Raw genomic sequence first — 19,811 nt, forward strand, 5'->3', positions numbered from 1 at the left:
AAAGTCACATTAAAGATGCAAGATACAGAAATCTTAAAAGTTCTTATAAAGTCAGTGGCAAGACTGAGGCAATTAATGGCTCATTTTGCACTGATCCATGCAAGCTCTACGGAATAAGGCTCAGTCCCATACGGAATAAGGCTCAGAGTTCTGTCCTCTGAAGATGCCAGCCACAGAGACTGGCGAAACATTAGGAAGAACAACCTTCAGAACATGGCCAAAGAGCCCGAAAAACCCACAACAACCACTCAGTCCCATTCCCTGAGGTTTAAAAATACTTTTTGTCAAAAGTCTCACATGTATTTTTAGTGATTTGAAGAAGTAATATGAATAAGGAGCAGCAGTTTACACAGAAGTTAGAACAATTTTCCTTTTCCCCCCAAACAGATGTTCTACATGAAAGAAAAGCAAACCTTTACATTGAAGGAGATGGACAAAAACACAGAAGGTAGAATCTAACTGAACAATTATACCAGCGGTGACGATCGGTCCTCCGTCACTCCTGTCCAGATCTCATTTGCATGAGCCTATGGGAGGAGTGGAGGGGCGGAGTCAGACAATACAAGAAGGTGTGGCAAGTTGAGAGTGGCAGTTAGAGAGAATGGAAGATAATAAGAGAGATGGAGGTAAACTGGTACAGAGAAACAGATACATAGATCGAACAGGTGGTGGCAAAAGATATATGATATTGTATTTGCGAAGGCTTTCATGGCCGGGATCTAATGGTTGTTGTGGGTTTTTCGGGCTCTTTGGCCGTGTTCTGAAGGTTGTTCTTCCTAACGTTTCATCAGTCTCTGTGGCCGGCATTTTCAGAAGACAGTGCTGTCCTCTGAAGATGCCAGCCACAGAGACTGGTGAAACGTTAGGAAGAACAACCTTCAGAACATGGCCAAAGAGCCCGAAAAACTCACAACAACTATATATGATATTGATTTGATTGTATGCAATGAATAAATAACATCTGTGATTCCAATATAATTTAATTCACTTCAATAAATCAATTCTGTTGCCAGCAAGTGTCTGAATAAAGTCTTTTACATTGTGGAGAACGGAAATCCACTGGTGGCAGTGAGAAAGAGAAGGAGCTTCTCAGTTGATATCTGCTGGTGAGAGGACGGCATGAGCCTTTGTTTGAGGAAGCAAGGGGTGCGTGGGTAAACGTCCCACCAGCATCCATCCACTGGTGTAAATTTCAGCAGCAAATTGCCAGTAGATAAGTAGTTAGCATTTGCATTTGTTGTCATACACAAAGTTATACAACTGTTGCATTATACCAAACATGAACAATTTATGGATTTATCCCAGTGCAGCAATGCCAGGAAGAGTAAGCAATAGGATACTGGCAAATCAAAGAAGCTCTGTTCAACTGCTCTCTTCAAGCTTGAGCTCTACATAGAAAAAGAGGAACAGGGAAACCTGTGTTAGCTCTGCCCCCCTCCTCTAGCTTATGGCTCCCTCTATAAGGAGTGGCTGTAGGCAAAGGGGAGCTTTTTTACCCATGAACACTCTCCCCGGGACCTTAAAACACTAATTTTCCAACAACACACACTGAGTGCAGAGCCACAGTTAACAAATTGGGAGGCTACCAATGTTCCCTTTGAGGAGTTTTAAGAGCTCCACTGGGCTTGTGCACAGGGAGCCGGTTTTTTACTTCCCGTTTGAGATGAAGCCCCACCGCTCCGCACACACATAGGGTGAGGCTCCTGCACAGTGTGAACACAAATTAGAGGGAACTTGGAGCTACATTCTGAATCAGTTGTTATTTGGCTTAGAAAGCACAAGAGATTTGTATCAAAATCATGAATATACAGTTTCTAACACCATATTTATATTTCCAGCAAGAAGAAATTGTGATTAAAAGACTCAAGATGAACAAGTCCCCTGTGCTACAGAATTGCTTCTAAGTGTTGATCGTGAAAATCTGTGTATTTTACATGTCTGTACAGAATCACTTTTTGAATGGAAAATAATGAGGAGTGCTACCACCTGGAAAAAGCACTTATCTTTGCCTTCAGAAGAATTCTACAATACATTTTCTAAAGAAGCAGTATTTGCCACAATGTTCGTAACAGACACGAAACAACATAATTATCTTAGTATTTGTAGAGAGATATTTTCCCTTGGGCCTTGAACGCTTATTTTCACAGTACTACCAGTGCTATTGAAAGAAGCAAAAATGTAGTGGGAACCTAACATTTGAAGTTACATTTATCTTTGCCTCATTGATTAGACAGAGCAGCCCTTTGCTTCTGTGTACAATACAATATGATAAGCCATGACTACATCATACATGGATGCATAATTTACATAAAATAAATGGAGGACATAAGCCCTTTATAAATTTATAATGATAATACTCTATCACTCAGAAGCAATGTCAACCCTCTACTCTGCTACTATAAAACTAATAATACCCTTGCATTCGTATAGCAGTTTTTAAGCAATAAAATGTCAGAATGGTACAACTGTAAAATGTAGTCAGTTTGTATGTATTTTGTCTACAAGCTGCATGCGTTGAACAACTCATGAGGTAACAAGAAATGGTGAAATTTCACCTACTCTGTCTCAGCTCTCTCACACTGCAGTTCCTTCAAACTTGCATCTTGGAAGTCAACATCATCTGGCAGGTGTCTAGTTGTTCATATGTTGTGTACTACTGATCAATGTGTTCCATGTAACACACCGTAATAGACCAGTCAGAAACTACAGTTGTATTATTGTATACAGATAAGCTTTTGCTTTATTTTAGTGCCTTATCCCATCATAAAGGCCTACAAATTAACAGAACTAAATACTACCATGTTTCCCCGAAAATAAGATAGGGTCTTACATTAATTTTTGCTCCAAAAAACACATTGGGGCTTATTTTCAGGGGATGTTTTATTTTTTTTTTTTCATGTACAACAATCTACATTCATTCAAATATAGTCATGTCTTCTGGTTGCTACACAATGGTGGAGGGCAGGGTGTCATTTAACCGGGGCTTATTTTTGTGGTAGGGCTTACATTACGAGCATTCTGAAAAATAATACTAGGGCTTATTTTCAAGTTAGGGCTTATTTTCAGGGAAACAGGGTACTTAGGGATGAAAAGGTAGACTCACACTATTTATGCTTCAGGACATCATCTCACAGAAGCAAAGAACTGATTTGAAACAGTTCAGTATGTGCCTCACAACCATATACGCATCAACCATAACGTCTCAGCACCAGTCATAAGGTAAACCAGTAAACAATGAGACTATTCAAACTAATCCATCTCTGACAGACAAACATGGTCTCTAAATAATTCTGAGATGAGGAAGCAGTTCACAAATTTGCCCCTAATGCACGCACTATGACTGATGTCGTCTCATTCTGAAAGTCTGAATATCAGTTAGGCAATCACACATGACTGGTTCAGTCCAAAAAAAATATTTTCTGTTATTTCAGAAACAATACATGCTATCCACCTCTGGGTCATTAGCTGTTAGATCAGATGTTAGATAATTCCTATCTATTGGAATGTGATGGAAAGGGTTGTCTGTGATCGAGTGGTTTTGTGAATCGGTAAGTAGAAACAAAAAGTATGGTGGAATGATCCTTGTTGCTAAGATGGGAATTGGGTTGAGTCTCCCCAAACCAACTCTCCCCTCCCAATAGTTTTTATTGTTCCTGGGGGGAAAAACCCACCACAGTTTTACAGTGGATCACAGATATCCTGAATTTGTTGGAATAAGGCATTAATTCATATAGCAGATGATTTGCATTCTGCACCAATGATGGAATGGGAGAGTAATTCACAGACAGATAGCATGTGTTCATTCACAAAATGATACCATGCAAGAAAAATAAAATATTTTTACACCAGAAATAGAAACTCTTTTCAATATCTTTTAATGGCAGAGTTAAATTTCAGACCTTCGTTGGCTCTCAAACTGCTACAATGTTTACATTTAGAATGCTGGTCTTTGTAAGAAAGTCAGGAAGTCAGACTTTTTTCCCTTTGAAATGGCTGTTTTCAAAATCAGTATTGGAGCCATGGATGCCTGAATCCCTTCAAAATAAAAAAGGGAAGCTAGGACTAGCAATTCTCTGTCAAGATAAGCAAGTTTGGTCTTTTCAAAGTGTTTGATCTGTTTTAAATCTGCAGACATAGAAGATTGCCAGCATCTGCATGGAGGAATAAAACAGGCTAATTAAAAAAACATAACCTGTCTGCTATATCTTTGCCAAATTTGGTGTGGATCAGAGCTTTGGTTTCAAAGTTATAATTTTTGGGGGGCTCCCCTAGTTTTTGAATTGTCTCGTGGAATGCTGAATTGCTTGTGCAGCAATAATACAAATGTAACAAAAAACCCAAACAGTTTTAGCAAACCACCTTATTATTATTATTATTATTATTATTATTATTATTATTATTATTATTATTATTATTATTATTATTATTATTATTATTATTATTATTATTATTATTATTATTATTATTATTATTATTATTATTATTGTGTTCTGGCCTTGTGAATAAATTTTCTGTTTCTTGTTCAACTATTGCCTGAGTCTATTTAGGTAGAGGAAACTGGAGGAATCCTCCACATAGCTATAAAACTGAGAACCCACATAATCCTATCATGGGGGATGAGTGTTATTCTGTGTAGAAGCTCACAGTGGGTCTGAATGAAGAAATAACCAAGGCCACAGAAGCCATGGGGAATGAAAGGTGGATGCCAAATGGTCAGCTAATTTGGCAGCAGGATTTTAGATAGACTCAGGCAGTGGTCAAACAGAAAACAGACCATTTTATTCACAAAGCCAGTATACAGTGATAAAACAAAATAAGCTGCTTGACAAACAGCATCCTCAGAGCAACATCACAAACATCTTCATTATGCTTCTTCTGAATATATATTAGTGCACATCTGACCCCTACAATTGCATAACATGAAGCAGACACCCAAGATAAAAAAACAGAACGTTGATAACTTTGGGCTAAACCCAATTGTTACAACAAAGAGCAGACCCACTGAATAAATGGGACCTTTCCACTGTTACACAAGTCCCCTCTACAGCCTACTCGAATTGGGAATAACAGCTGCATGTTGTCCTTTGTTTTTAGTAAAAGCAAGGGTGGATTTCTCCCAAAAATGACTGCAACAAAAGCAAGGCAAATTGTGCTACCTATACACCGCCTTACAGGACTTCAAGCATTTTGCTGGGCAGTTTGCAAGTTAATTATGCAGGCTACACATTACCCCCCCTCCCCAGCCAGCTGGATACTCATTTTACCAACCTTGGAAGGATAGAAGGCTGAGTCAACCTTGAGCTGGCTACCTGGAATTGCACCCCGGGGTTGTGAGCACAGTTTTGGCTGCAGTGCAGCAGTTTAACCACTGTGCCACGAGGTTCAATAACACATATTCAAGTTAAACAGAACCAGAAGTAGGTGTTTACGTATACTCAAAAGGAAGGAGCTCTGTATTCTGATTTAGATATCCTGACAACATTATTCATCGTCCATTTCACTTGTCAGAATACTCTTTGCCATCAGTCAGTGGAAGAAGGTGTCAGTCACCCAGAGTATAAGAAAGATCAATAACCTAGAATCTTTTCCCTGCATTTGAAAAGCTCCAGCTGGTTGAAAACAAGTAACTCTGAGGCTCCCCACACTAAGTCAATTTCTCCTGTGCTGACCCAGTGCTGATGACATCCTAAAATATTGATTCAGGGACGATTTCTTCCTTCTTGTTGTATTTACTTAATCCTCTTGAAAATAATACTGGAATAAATAAGCTTATGTGCTTACCTGAACTTTTAACAAGGAAGACAAAAAAAGCACATCCAACCTGGTCACACTTCATATCATGTATTTCATGCCTATTTTTCTTTGCTAAATCTCTTCTTCATTTTCTTAATATTTAATTTAAAATGGAAGTGCTACCCTAACGTAATAATTTCATTTAAGCAGAAATTAGAAAACTCATTTTTAAATTACTGGCCATTCCATTGAAACATTTTATTTCTACCACTTTTTGTATTTTTAAACATTTTAGCTATAAAGAAATGTTGTTTAAGAATCCAACCTGGAATGCCACAACCTCTGGGCCGCCCTTCAGCCCTTCCATTGCAAAGGTCTCCAGGTGCAACTTAGGTAGCTGGAGGGTGAAGTCATTCCTGGTTGCCACAGTCCGTGACAGCGAGATCTGATCTCTGACCTAAAAGGGAAAAAACAGTATCAATGGTAATTCCCCTGCAGACACATTAACTGGGATGAAGTGGGTCCCCTTGAGTCCACTGAGTGGACTTGCATTGATCGCTGGACCTGAAATCCATGAATAAATTTAGGACTAATTGATTTTTCGTTGCAAATAAATCTCTAATTCAGAGTGCAAGGAGAGAATGTTAAGAAGAAAAAGCATCCTCCTCTCTACACTGAAATGAAATGGGAAGGAAAGTCACTAAAGGCATCTTGTCCAACCAGGACATAAAATTCTACAAACAAATATACTGTTTACAATATGGGGTTAAAGAAATTAAAACATAAAACTGCATGTAGTAGGCACATTGTGCATGCAACAATAATTCCCTATTTTATGAAATAAAGATTTGTCATCTATCCAAGAATAGCAAACACATCACCAAAGGAGACCCCACGCCAAACCCAAATTGTTCTGATATTCTTAAACAGAGATTTTATTTTTAAAATCTTGTAAAATACTTTAATTTTCTTTTGTTTATGTTTATTAGCCAGTTAGACTGGAAAGCTCAGAACTATATTTGACTGTGCAGGAGTAAAACCTCAGTTAGTGAGAACCTTATCAGAAATATTATAGGTGTCTGCAAAAAAATTAGTTCAAAACATGAATCAGCATAGCATTGGACTACTTGCACAAATAAACAGCTCTGAAGGAAATCAGTATTGTTTTCCAAAACACAACTAGTTTGGATGTAAAGTATTTCAAAAGGCAGTGTTTAAAGAAACAACAGAAGGCTCATCACTCTAAATGAGAGTCATTTTATTCATGTAGAATATAATCTTATGCTGTTGGTATTGCACTGCCACCTTCTGTTAAGGTGAGAAATGCCTTCCATCATTAGGTGTTCAGTAAAAATACAAAGCACAACATGGTTTGTAAATATCTTTTACTACAGGTTCTCATGGCCATAGTAGATTCACATCAAAACCAACTATAATCCTGGACATAATAGAAAATAAACTTTGCTTGGGTAGATTGGCTACTATCAGATCTATCAAATAAACTATCAAATAAACCATAATTTATCTAACAGAAACAAGCAAAGTAAATCTTGAGCTAACACAATCTCTCCTCTTCCTCCAGTGTGATGAAAACTGTTAATACTGTAGTTTAATTAATCAATGAGGTTTGCATTAAATGAAGTTAGACTTAACTATGATTTGATGGAACAAGCCAGCTTGATGACCCATTGGCTGAAATCTTCTTCATAGCATAAGCCAAAGTGTAACTTTCTGTCCATTCCTCCCTGGCAAACAAAGAAGTTGCTGCCATAATTCTTAAGCACACGCATGTATACACACAAGGCAGTTTGCGTATGCACTCTCAAGAATAGTGGCAGTGGTGCTTTGTTTACCGGGGGGGGGGGGGACAGATGGGAAGTTACACTTTGGCTTATACTACAAACAGGATTTCAGCCATTGTTTGGAACTGGCTTGTTTTAAGCCAGTGTTTGTCAGATTTGAATAAACTGAACAGGAGTAATTAATCAACACTGGAAGAAAAATTTCTGGACTGCAATGGAAATAACTTTCAAACAACATTTATAGAATCACAATATAATTACAATTAATTTAAGGGAATGTTCATTACATACAGTGTATTTGTTCAAATATGTTTATACATGTATTTCTAAACTTTACTCTAGGTGGAATCCAGTTCTATGCATTTCACTATTATTATTTTTTCTTATTTTGCCAAAACAATCAATCAATCAATCAATCAATCAATCAATCAATCAATCAAGCAAACAAACAAACAAACAAACAAACAATGTTCACATAATGTCTATGGCTGAAATTTTGTAGAGTGGAGTCTGTCTGAGCAACAGAAATGATGCCATTAGCAGCAATAAACTGCGGCTGATCAAAGGTTCCTTTTTGCTACCTCAGGATGCCTGCAACTTTGTGACATTGCGCATGGGGACATGCACATCTCAAAAGTGCAAAAGGAAGCCGATAATCAGTGATAATCTGCCACTGCTAAGAACATCATTTTCACAGCACAAGCAGAGCTGAGCAACAGGATTTCAGCCTACATATTACGCAGAATGTTCATCTTTGAAATAAAAATTATTGTCTTCTAGTAAATTGCTTTTCTTACTTTTTCTACTACATATTCAATTACAGTGAGAGCAGGGTCAAAAATAAGCCTACATCGTATGCACTACAAACACAGATTCTGGTCATTTCAACAATTTATGAACAATCACCCTGGTACTAATGAACAATTAAGATAGTTTACATAAAAGTAACATCATTTTTAAAGAATCACATTTTAAAATCCCAATCAGGACATGTTTCTTTCATCTTTTTACCACTATTATTTTGAAGACAGCCTTAATTGTTTTTGCATCCCTAAATGTACATGTGAAGGGTTTCACTCCAAAACATTTGATTTATAAATCTTGTAGATTTTAAAAAATGTATTTGTTTCACTATTACTGTCAGTGTGTACACACATACACACACACACACTATCTCACACTTGTGAAGGTGTGATGTGCAAGTGTTAAGTGGACTTTTATAGATTTGCAGCACAAGGTACAAACATACAGTCTGTACTATATAGTCTATGGGAATAAAGAGCCTGACATTTCCCTGGCTGACCTGAAGAATTCCTGTCAATACCTGTGGCTGGCAAACTTATGCACTATAATGCAATTTTTATAACAGCACAGGTCCGACACACATTTCTATACATAGCGTTCTAGGCTGAGAAGAGAGAGTCCAGTGGAACAAACACAATCTCCAGGGTTTTCTGTCAGCATGTGTAATTTTGTTCAGACGTTAATCTTACCAATGTAATACAAATGTGCTATTTTCACTGTATCTCCAATAATACATATTTCACTTGATTTGTTCTAGTTTATATATGCTAACTTTTCAGTTTCTCATTGTAGCCAATGTGCACATAGATAAAAGAGAACATTAATGTGGATTAAAGTACGAAGAATTTATCAACATCAAACCACCAGTGTTTTGCCTTCTACCCTTCTGAACCATAGTCAATAGATCTAAATATTTTACTGCACCCTGGCCAATTCATTGTTTGATGTTTAAAAACGCACCCAGAATCAAAGAAAATTTATTAAATTTGAGCCCCCAAATGAGATACTATTAGCTTTGAAAGTCAAGTTTAACTGCGATATTGATGATTCTCTTTTTTCTGTGACAAAATTCACCAGGGAGATCCCTGATGTCAAAGTACCAAAGCAGATTGCTAATACTGAACGGGGGGGGGGGGAGAGCAGCACTGGGAGCGTGGGGGAAGCTAGTCAGTGGGAGGAAAACAATGTATATGCTGTGTAGGTATAACAATGACAAAAGCAAGTTTTTAAACCCCGTCACTGTCTGGTTCTGTTTTCTTCACCAAAGAAGAACACAAGCTTTATAATAAAACAAGTAACATGTACATTTTTAGTACGTAATAATATAATAATATAATAGCAGATAATAACCAGGAACTAATGCACGTTTTCCTCAGATGCAAACATTTGGATAGCAGAAGTCCCCCAAAACAGGTTCTGTTTTTTCATTATTACTATTTTGCAGATTACACAGAAAGGGCTGGACATTCCCATCCCTAGCAAAGATATATGCATGCACAATATTTTGCTTACCTAAAAAGACAAGGGTTTTCCCCCCGAATAGTTGCCTATACCTTTGGTAGCCATTAAACTCAAATGAGGGAAACTAAAAATGCTTCACTAGCTGTTAATAATGTTCTTTTCTACCAATTTCATTTTGGTTCATCTTTCACTGAGGAAGCCAATCTGTATCCATAGTACACTACTTCAGATTGGAGGTAAAGGTTCCTGTGATTGAATATTTCCCCATATAAAACAAAAACCCTTCACATATACATTTAGTATGTAGAGCAAAATAGTTCTAACCTTGCCCTCTTTCTGACACATCTTTTTCTATTTGAAGGGATCGTGGGGAGGAAAGAAGGCTGAGTTCCTACTTTTCAGCAGCCTAAAGTCTTACAGTCCAACTCAATGAAAACTCACCATGTGGGGCTTTCAAAGGTGCATGACTACCCCAAGAAGTCATCTAATCATGTGTATATTAAGAAGGATGTGCTTAGTTATTTTTGGGCCAGTGTGTCACTAAATTGTATGCAAGTAAGTGTGTACTTAAGAGTTTCTTTGGCCATTTACATAGCTTTCCAAAGGCTTTAAGATTCAATAGAAAGATGCTGGAAAATATCCATTCTGCTGAGCTGTTGAATCACACAAAAACAGAAAAACCTGTTTAGCCAAATAAAATTACAAGACAGAAAAAGAGGGAGTACAGATGGACAACAAAGGCTCAATAATACATATAACGTCATAATTCTCTTTATGACACTGAAAAATGATTTCTGTGTACAAAAGCTTTGAGAATAAGTGGTACTACACAACTTTAATAACACATTCTGGCTGCACATATTACATACTGCTCGGAAATGATAATATTAGACAATTGACTCAAAAGCTGTTTCATGGATAGGTGGGGGCTATTTCTTTGTTATTTCATTATCAATTAGGCAGGTAAAAGGTCTAGAGCTGATTCTAGGTGTGACATTTGCATTTGGGAGCTGTTGCTATGATCCCACAGCATGTGTTCAAAAGAGCTCTCAATGCAAGTGTAGTGCACTGCACTGCAAGAGGAAGAAGTCATCTTTAGGCTGCAAAAGAAAGAAAGAAAGAAAGAAAGAAAGAGAGGGAGAGGGAGGGAGGGAGAGGGAAAGGAAGGAAGGAAGGAATCCATCAGAGAGATAGCAGGAACATTAGGAGTGCCCAAATCAACAGTTTGGTACATTGTGAGAAAAAAAAATAACACTATGGTGAGTGCTGCAACAAAGTAAGGCCTGGACGTACACTGAAGACAAACGTGGTGGATTATCATAAGATCCTTTCCATGGTAAAGAAAAATCCCTTCATAACATCCAGCCAAGTGAAGAACACTCTCCAGAAGGTAGGCATATCATTATCCAAGTCTGTCATAAAGAGGACTTCACAAGAGCAAATATACAAGCTCAAACCATTCATAAGCCTCAAGAATAGAAAGGCGAGATTAGACTTTGCAAAAAAAAAAAAAAAATCTTTAAAAGCCAGCCCAATTCTGGAACAGCATTCTTTGAACAGATGAAACTAAAATCAATCTGTACCAGGATGATGGGAAGAAAAAAGTATGGAGAAAACATGGCAACAGCTCATGATCCAAAGCATACCACATCATCTGTAAAACACGGTGGAGGCAGTGTGATGACATTGGCACGCATGGCTTCCAATGACACTGGCTCACTAGTGTTTATTGATGATGTGACAGAAGCAGCCAGATGAATTCTGAAGTGTATAGGGAATAGGGATATATTGTCTGCTCAGATTCAGCCAAATTCAGCAAAGTTGATGGGATGGCTCTTCACTTTACAGATGGACAACGGCTCAAAATGTACTGTGAAAGCAACCCAGGAGTTTTAAAGGCAAAGACATGGAATATTCTGCAATGGCCAGGTCAATCACCTGATCTCAACCCAACTGAACATGCATTTCACTTGCTGAAGACAAAACTTAAGGCAAAAAGACCCACAAGCAAACAACAATTGAAGGAAGCTACAGTGCAAAGCCTTATGAAGGAGGAAACCTAGAGTTTGATGATGTCCATGCATTCCAGACTTCAAGCAGTCATTGCCAGCAAAGGATGCTTGACAAAGTATTAAAGAAGAACATTTTATTTATTATTGTGCAAATTTGTCCAATTACATTTGGCCCCTGAAATAAGGGGACTGTATATGAAAATGGTTGCAATTCCTTAACGTTTCATACAATATTTTTGTTCAATGCTTGAATTAAAGATCTGCATTTCAATTGCATCTCAGTTGTTTCATTTCAAATCCATTGTGGTGGCATACAGAGCCAAAATTATGAAAATTGTGTCGGTGTTCAATTATTCCTGGACCTAACTGTATTTCTAAGGTTGTTCTGGGTTTTTCGGGCTCTTTGGCCGTGTTCTGAAGGTTGTTCTTCCTGACGTTTCGCCAGTCTCTGTGGCTGGCATCTTCAGAGGACAGCAACCTGAGCACAGGTTGCTGTCCTCTGAAGATGCCGGCCACAGAGACTGGCAAAACGTTAGGAAGAACAACCTTCAGAACACAGCCAACGAGCCCGAAAAACCCAGAACAACCATTAGATCCTGGCCGTGAAAGCATTCGCGAATATATTGTATTTCTAAGCTTTGATACTTTTTGGATGGCTCAAGTCATTATAAACAGATACCCTCTCCTGCAACTTCCATTGGTGTGTACTGCAAAATTCAGAGGCATGTCTTATAATCTCAGGGCATGTATGCTTTAGGATGGGGTGGTGTCCCTTTTCCATTTTTGCAGCCATTTGGGGCTTAAAGGGCTGCACTGCCTACACTGAGTGACATGCCATTAAAAAAGGCATTTTTTTTCCAGTTTTCAGGTACCTGCTTCCTTCAAAACTACGCATGCTGTCTCTGCACACTTTGTTTATACATAGATACATCCCCCAGAAAGTTGCTAGAAATGCTAATCTTTTTGTAAACAAGGCACAAGGGGAGTACACACCTCATTTAAATGGGAAAAAGCTGTATTTAAAGCTGCACTGCTTTTGTTGCTGTTGTTGCTATGCTGAAGACAACAAATTTAGTGGTACAGAAGCACAGTACTCTTCCACAAATTCTAGCATGTGAAAACAGTGCCTAGATACAGAAGTATTGCTCATCTGGACTCTAGAAATTGAGAAAATAAGACCCAAACCTATCATTGAATCTTTACAGCTGAAATCGTTCCAAAGAACTTCCATAAGATCAGAGACTATTTGAAGTTAATAGAGCACCAAACCCTGCAACTGTTATATTTACTAAAATTTCACTCTGACATTACTAGACATACCGGAGTAAGAACATAATTCAACATGAAGAATATCTCAACAAATGCATCCTAGTGCAAAGGCTTAACTCTTACTTCTGGTTGATTTGCCTTAAATCAATGTTAATTTCAGCCAGATTTCTGTTGTATACGTGTAGGAGGGTTTCCCATTTAGAATTAGTTTGCTTGAACCTTGAGCAAAAGAAAGAATGCAATCTGGAAAATTGTTTGGAGAAAGAAGCCCACTGCCAGAAAGGATCTGTTATCCAAGAGTCCTTGACTACCCTTCAGTGTTCTTCCTAATGAAAAAGTCTCCTCTGACTTGCATTCAGGGCAGGAAAGGTGAAGTCTGAAAATAGTTGTTGGGCATAGTTAAGTCCATGACCACAACTGTGGGGGTACCATTCCCAAGGTTGCTAAGCCGCATGGGTGTTCTAGTGAGGGAAAACTCTCCTAGCATCCTGTGGCTGCTTCTGAGGGGAGGAGCTGCCACCATTCCTCCTCTTTCTGATTATCATAAAGAGCCTGCTATAGAGGCCTTTCCTTAGGCCAATCAGAGGGCTTGATTAATTGCCTTTCTCTGGACCAACCCTAATAACATGATGTAACCACTGTCCTATCTGAATTCTGTCTATTATCTGTAATGCTGTCACTACCTGGAACCTTGTAATGTTAACAAAAGGACAGTCTCCTGGGGGAGACTTCTCATTCTGCTTCCTTGCTGAGTCGCCCACCAGGAGTACTGCTGGCAGACATCCACCTGTGTGTGTGGCTGACTTTTTTAATCTATTGCTAAGAGACTCTTTGCTATCCATTATCTGGTGACCACCACAAAGCCTATCAGCTTGCTCATTGCCTGAACCCAACACACAACAAAGAACTTTGAGGTAAAAAGGTATTTGCTTGGGGATGTTGCCCTCCCTTTATGTTCTTTCCTAGGTGAAATCTGAAAACTGAATGAACCAAAATCCTTTCTCCCCCGCCCCAGGAAAAAGAACTACAAAAGTAATATTAAAATTGATAAACAAATATTTGAGCCTTTTTCCTCTACTGCATATCCCTAATATAGGTGACTGTATGTCTGAGAAACAGACATACATTTTCACCTTAGATGGGAATCTTAATCAAATCAGAAGATACAGAGCAAAGGAAGCTAGCCCAAGTGTGTAAGTTTAAATGCACCTACTTTCTACATTTGAAAGTGTGGGCACTTTCCATGAGAAACCACATGAAACTCTGCAGTGGGGACAAGAGGTAGCTACAACAGGTAGTTTGTAATGAAATTTTATTCCCTAATTATTTCTACATACAATCACATGAAAGAAGACTATTTTGCTGTACATGTAGTAAGCATGCACATTCCATATTTGCAACTGATACATTAAAATTAGTTCCTAAAAATGTTTATGTCTTTTGTGAGAGGTATGTTGAGCTCCCAAAGCAGTTTTTTTTAATAATAAAAAAAAAACAATAACCACCTTGGGATATAAAAGGCAGCTTGTGACCTTGGCAGGCAAAGCTGCAAAGAAGAAACTAAGGACACCCGAGCAGGACAGAGTTATAAGAGTGAAAGAGATGTTGGAAAGCGAGGAGTTGAATGTAGCGGAAGAGATAAGGAGGGAACCAGAGGAAAAAGGGGGAAAGATTGAGATCTGTTTGTTGGTGGAAGAGAGAGAGAGAGAGAGAGAGAGAGAGAGGAAGAGGGAGGGGAGGAGTTAGTTTTACCTATGTGGGAGGAAGAGATAAAAGAACAGAGTGGGAGGAGACAATTCAGAATACCGGGAATGATAGAAAAGAGAGAGGAGGAAAAGGAGAGGGAAAATGAAAAAGAATCAGAATAAAATAGAATGAGAGGTTGTTAGATTTTCCTAATCTGAAGATAGGAGGATTGTTGCCTAATCCAGAGTCATCCAAAGAGAGCGAGACATCAGTAGATGCCTTAGAATGGACAGTAGTAGTATATCCGCGAGGACAAGGTAGCTCAAAGAAGGTGATCCATCCAGACTCATCTTTCAACAATTCACCATCGGAGGGAGATTGGGCCAGACACCCCTGTTGTGGGACCATCTGCGTGGTTTGGAATACCCCTATGAGGAAGCCCACCGATCACAAACGGTTTGGACCAGCCCCATATGAATCCTGTTAGCTCAAGACAGAACTGTTATCCCCTCAGTATGTCCCATTACCAGATATTAGTCTGTTTGAACCAGTGGAAGTGATTGTTGATTCACCAAATGTTAAAATCAATAAACCTGTTAATGTTCAAAAAGAGACCCCAGTGTTATTTCCTGCCAAAAAGGAGGAACTGCTTCAGATTTCTGATGAACCCGATCACACAGGCACAGAAGCTTCTACAAATTAGCAACTATTTTGCAAGTTTCAGTCTAATTGGTTAAGCATCTACCAGAGAACAAATATTTCTGCCTAGGACTACTGTCTGCTTAACCACAGGGCTGCTCTGAGGATAACATAGGTAGGAGAAAGACCTGAGCCTTTAAAGGTGGAAGAAAAACATTAACAATAGATCAAACCTGTTTCATGTGTCAGTTTCACAGCCCCATCATGACTGCACCTACTTTCCAGATAAAGACTTGAAATGTAATAAAGTTATGCTGGAATCTTTGAATTCAGGTCAAACTATTAACCCTCCCCCCCAATTAATGGGAAGAAGGGAATCACATACATTTAGAAGTCACAAACTGCACTCTGTCTCTTTTCCTGACTAAAGAGAACCGTAGAATCCAAAATCAAAGTTAATCTGGATATTTTATTGTATACACCAAGCACGCGGGTCTGGATCTTGTACTGTACAAACTAAAAGTGCACCATAACAAGAATACCCTTAACCTTTTCCTGAAGCTACAGACAATAGGATATTATTCTTCAGGAAATTTGTTTGTGAAAATTGACCTATCCAGACCTTTTTGACAAGCATCCATCCAAGGAATCCTGGAGTTCCCAGAAATGCAGTTAAAATGACCTCTTTAACTAGACAAAAGCTTGCCGGTCATTCAGTAACCTCCCCACCCCATTGCCCTATATCAAAACAAGGTTTTGTCTAATGAGCTTGGGGGAAACATTCCTATTCGTAAAGGCAGAGGTGAAATCTGAAACCTTAACCTCTGATCTGAATCTGCAGCTTCCATTTTGAAACTAAAATTTAACCAAAATGACTGAAACACATATCTGGCCATGACTTTTTGAATAATTTCTTTTGTTTTTTTCCCCTGTACACCCACAGATCTGTGGTGCTAGCCTGATGAAGTCCCATATGGAGTCTGATAAAGATCCCGACTATAAGCTATCTTTTGACTCCATGATCTTTACTTTGGATTGTATACAAGACTAAATGGCTCCCCCCCCCCCCCCCCCGCGTTTTGGACATCTTTGTGGCTAGAGGACTTCAGGGGTTGTACTCTAAAGAAGTATCTTTTCAAAGTACCAAGAAATAGCTGGAGATTGGTATACATTTTTGAACTACTTGTGGTGCAAATATCTCTCAAACAGAGTCTCAGAAGTAAAAGAAAAGTCAAGGGATGTATTCTTGAAGGCTTTCATGGCCGGGATCTGACGGTTATTGTAGGTTTTTTGGGCTGTCTGGCCGTGTTCTTGAGGTTTTTCTTCATAACGTTTCGCCAATCTCTATGGCTGGCATCTCCAGAGGACAGGAGTCAGAACTCTGTCTCTGCTCTGGTACAGTTTGTGGGATAGTTGAGTATTGGGAGCAGCTTTTTGTACTTTTCAGGTGATTGGGTGATTATGGTGATCAGTGTGTTTTTGTTGTGGGTGTATTGTTGTGATAAGGGTAAGAGATGATCTGTCACTGTGATCGATGGGTGTCGTTAGCTGGTCTTTTGTGTGCAGTGATCACTGGTCCTTGTGGCTCGGTAGAGTTCGTTGACCTTTTGCAGGCTGTGTTTTCCCACCCAAATGATTCAAATATCCACCCAAATATATAATTCACCATGGAAAAAGAAATAAAGCGCCAACTCCCTTTCTTAGATGTCATGGTCAAACTTACCTCCTATTGGGACACAAGGTCTACAGAAAACCCACACACACCTACACAAAAACTCAAACCACCAACCACAACAAAAGAGGTATTATCAAAACACTGGTAGACCATACAAATCGGAACTGTGATGCTCAGTTTCTCAGGACCAAACTCAACCATCTGAATTGGGCCCTACAGGCGAATGGCTATTCCAAGAATGAAATCAAAAGAGCCATCAAACCAAGAAAACAACACCAAACTGAAGATGAAAAACAGACTAGGTGTTCCTGGTTAGAACATCAAGTGAGTCTCCCGAGACATGGAAAATTACAGGAAGTATAATTTTGAACAATTCCATTCAATGGAATCTGCAAGAATACAGACAATGCAATCAGTGGCAATAGTGATACTGATCACATCATCAGCTACAGATGTTGATCTTTAACTTAAATTTTCAGGTCCACCTCCTCAGGCTCAAAGATTCCCTACAGTTCCCTTTCAACCTGTGGAAACCTTTGTGAACCCTGAGATGGTTACAGGGGCAGGACTTTAAACATTTTCTTTTTCTCACTTCATGGTCCAATCAGTAACAAGTACATGTGCTCTGGGTGACAACTGTAGATGGGACTTATATTAGACTTAGCCAAATTCATTTTTTAAATTATAGCATTCTAATATTAATAGAGTTTTTAAAAGAAAAAAAGGCTGCGAGATCCTCTACATGCATACTTGGGGGTAAGTCCCATTGAATGCAGTGGGCTTACCTCTGGGTAGACACATGTATAGAATCATAGCTGTGGAACTGCATTAAATATTTCAGTTAAGAAGAATAGTATATTATATTACAGTAACAAAAAGTTCAGTATAGTATAAAATTCTGAAAATTCTCTAGCATAGAAACAAAAAAACCCCCACAAAACCCAAAACTCCTCAAATGTAGCAGAATGAAAAATTAATTTGCTCCAGGTCCTTTTATGCAAACAGTAATGACTATGCCAAAGTGGTTCTGTATCTGTGGGATGTGTGCAATAATATGTCCCTTACGAATAGATTTCATTGACCTTGGGCTAGAAGTGAACCCATGTCTGGAGAAAATAATGGTGAACACATTAAGTAATTTCACAGCACTCCACACAAGGTTGTTTCCTTACTTAAGGCAAAATATACACATGAACATATATTTAAAGAAAAAAAATCTTCAAGTTACCCCAAAGATAATGACAGACAGGTTCTGGCATTTGTTACTTAGATATGCCTAAGCAGAAAACAGTTAAACACATGGATATGACATTCTGCAATGTCTTATCGTTAGTTTGTCAAGGTTTTTAAATCCCTCTTGAGCTGGAGTACCATTTTTAGCTTGGCTAGGTCAGAATGACACTGAACAATATGAGTGATGACACACTAGATAGCTATATGGACAGAGATGTCATCAGTGAGCCAGCTGTGCTAACACCTGTATGTCCTGCACAACTGATCTTCAGGAACATGGATCAAGAAAGTCAGGTTATTAAGGTATCAAAAACAAAATAAAAAAGATTTGTTAAGACACTGGCAAAATAGTTGCACAGATCAATAGTAAGAAGAATAACTGAAAGGCAATAGTGGAGTTCAATTTGATTTTTACATTTTCTATAGCCACTGTTCTTCTGTGCACGATGCCAAGATCTTATTAAGATCAAAATGGCATGAGTCATTTTTCACTGTAATTTCTTTATGACAAACAATTTTAAAAACATTTAAAAATCCTTATTGTTTTCCTGTTGACTTCTAAGATGTGCCTACTGGTCCGTTTCACTTATGACAGGTTGATAGACAAAAGCCAAGAATAGGTACAGTACATACAATAACAGCCTCAGATTCTCAGTGCATCTGAGACCAGTACATTCTGCATTTCCAGCTCAAAGCAAAAGCTAAGTCACAGCCTTCGAAATTTTGAATGTACAAAAAGGAAAGATACTGTATTCCATGGCTAGGATTTACACCAGACTGGAATGAAGTGAGTTGTACTGAGGATGCCCAGAGCATATTCAAGGAAATAAAAGTTCCTTGGCCATATTATCAAAAATCTAAATGCAGCAGAAAACCTATTACTCAAGCTTCATTAATCCCAATCTCCTGGTTTATCAATATTCACACAGCAGATGACACAAGCTCTTGGTATTGCTTCAAGACTCAGTATGGTGCCAAGCACATTGCTGGCACAAAATGGATATTAATGCAGCAACTGCACTAGGCTATAAACTTTTTCCCTGGAGTTAATATGGCCATATTTGGAGTTGTCCTTGGTCCTGTGCAGGTATATAGTTATAGCTACAGATAGTGATATAGGTGTAGGTGTACATATTGGTAGGGTTATATAGGACTAACGTGAGAAAGAGGACTTTCCTGAGTGCCTGGCTGTATTATAGACCTTCACACACGGAGCCTGACAAGGCAAAATTTCCAATCATGGGAGCTATGTTAACAATTCAAATGAAAACATTTAGAGACTCCTTTTCAATTTTTTCTGCTCAAGATATGAAGGTCTAAAAGGGATGCAGAAACATGGGGAGAGGAACTTAAAAGTTCCCCTCCCCATTTTAATCCTACTCATGAACAGGAGAACTCTTCTTTCTTAACAAAGCAGCTGGAAAATATATACTAGTTTTTGATATAGCACAATAGCCAAGTACTGAGTAACTTTAGGTTACATAAAGTTATTTCAAA

The 19,811-nt window shown here is 38.5% G+C and overlaps 1 protein-coding gene across 15 annotated transcripts in view; it reads right to left on the reverse strand.

Annotated features, from left to right (window-relative positions):
* Window positions 1-19,811, reverse strand: part of CCDC171 (coiled-coil domain containing 171) — a 273,713-nt gene that overhangs the window by 54,494 nt on the left and 199,408 nt on the right. For 13 of the 15 annotated variants that reach the window (XM_078384938.1, XM_020797528.3, XM_072992079.2 and 10 more), the window contains one exon: window positions 6,059-6,190. In XM_078384938.1, the coding sequence (XP_078241064.1) occupies window positions 6,059-6,190 (132 nt within the window). Of the gene's footprint in view, window positions 1-6,057; window positions 6,191-19,811 lie in introns of those variants that run through there. The other 2 variants (XM_078384941.1, XM_072992087.2) reach the window with 1 other exon arrangement.

Source organism: Pogona vitticeps, chromosome 2 (assembly GCF_051106095.1).
Source record: "Pogona vitticeps strain Pit_001003342236 chromosome 2, PviZW2.1, whole genome shotgun sequence".
Classification (NCBI taxonomy): Eukaryota; Metazoa; Chordata; class Lepidosauria; order Squamata; family Agamidae; genus Pogona; species Pogona vitticeps.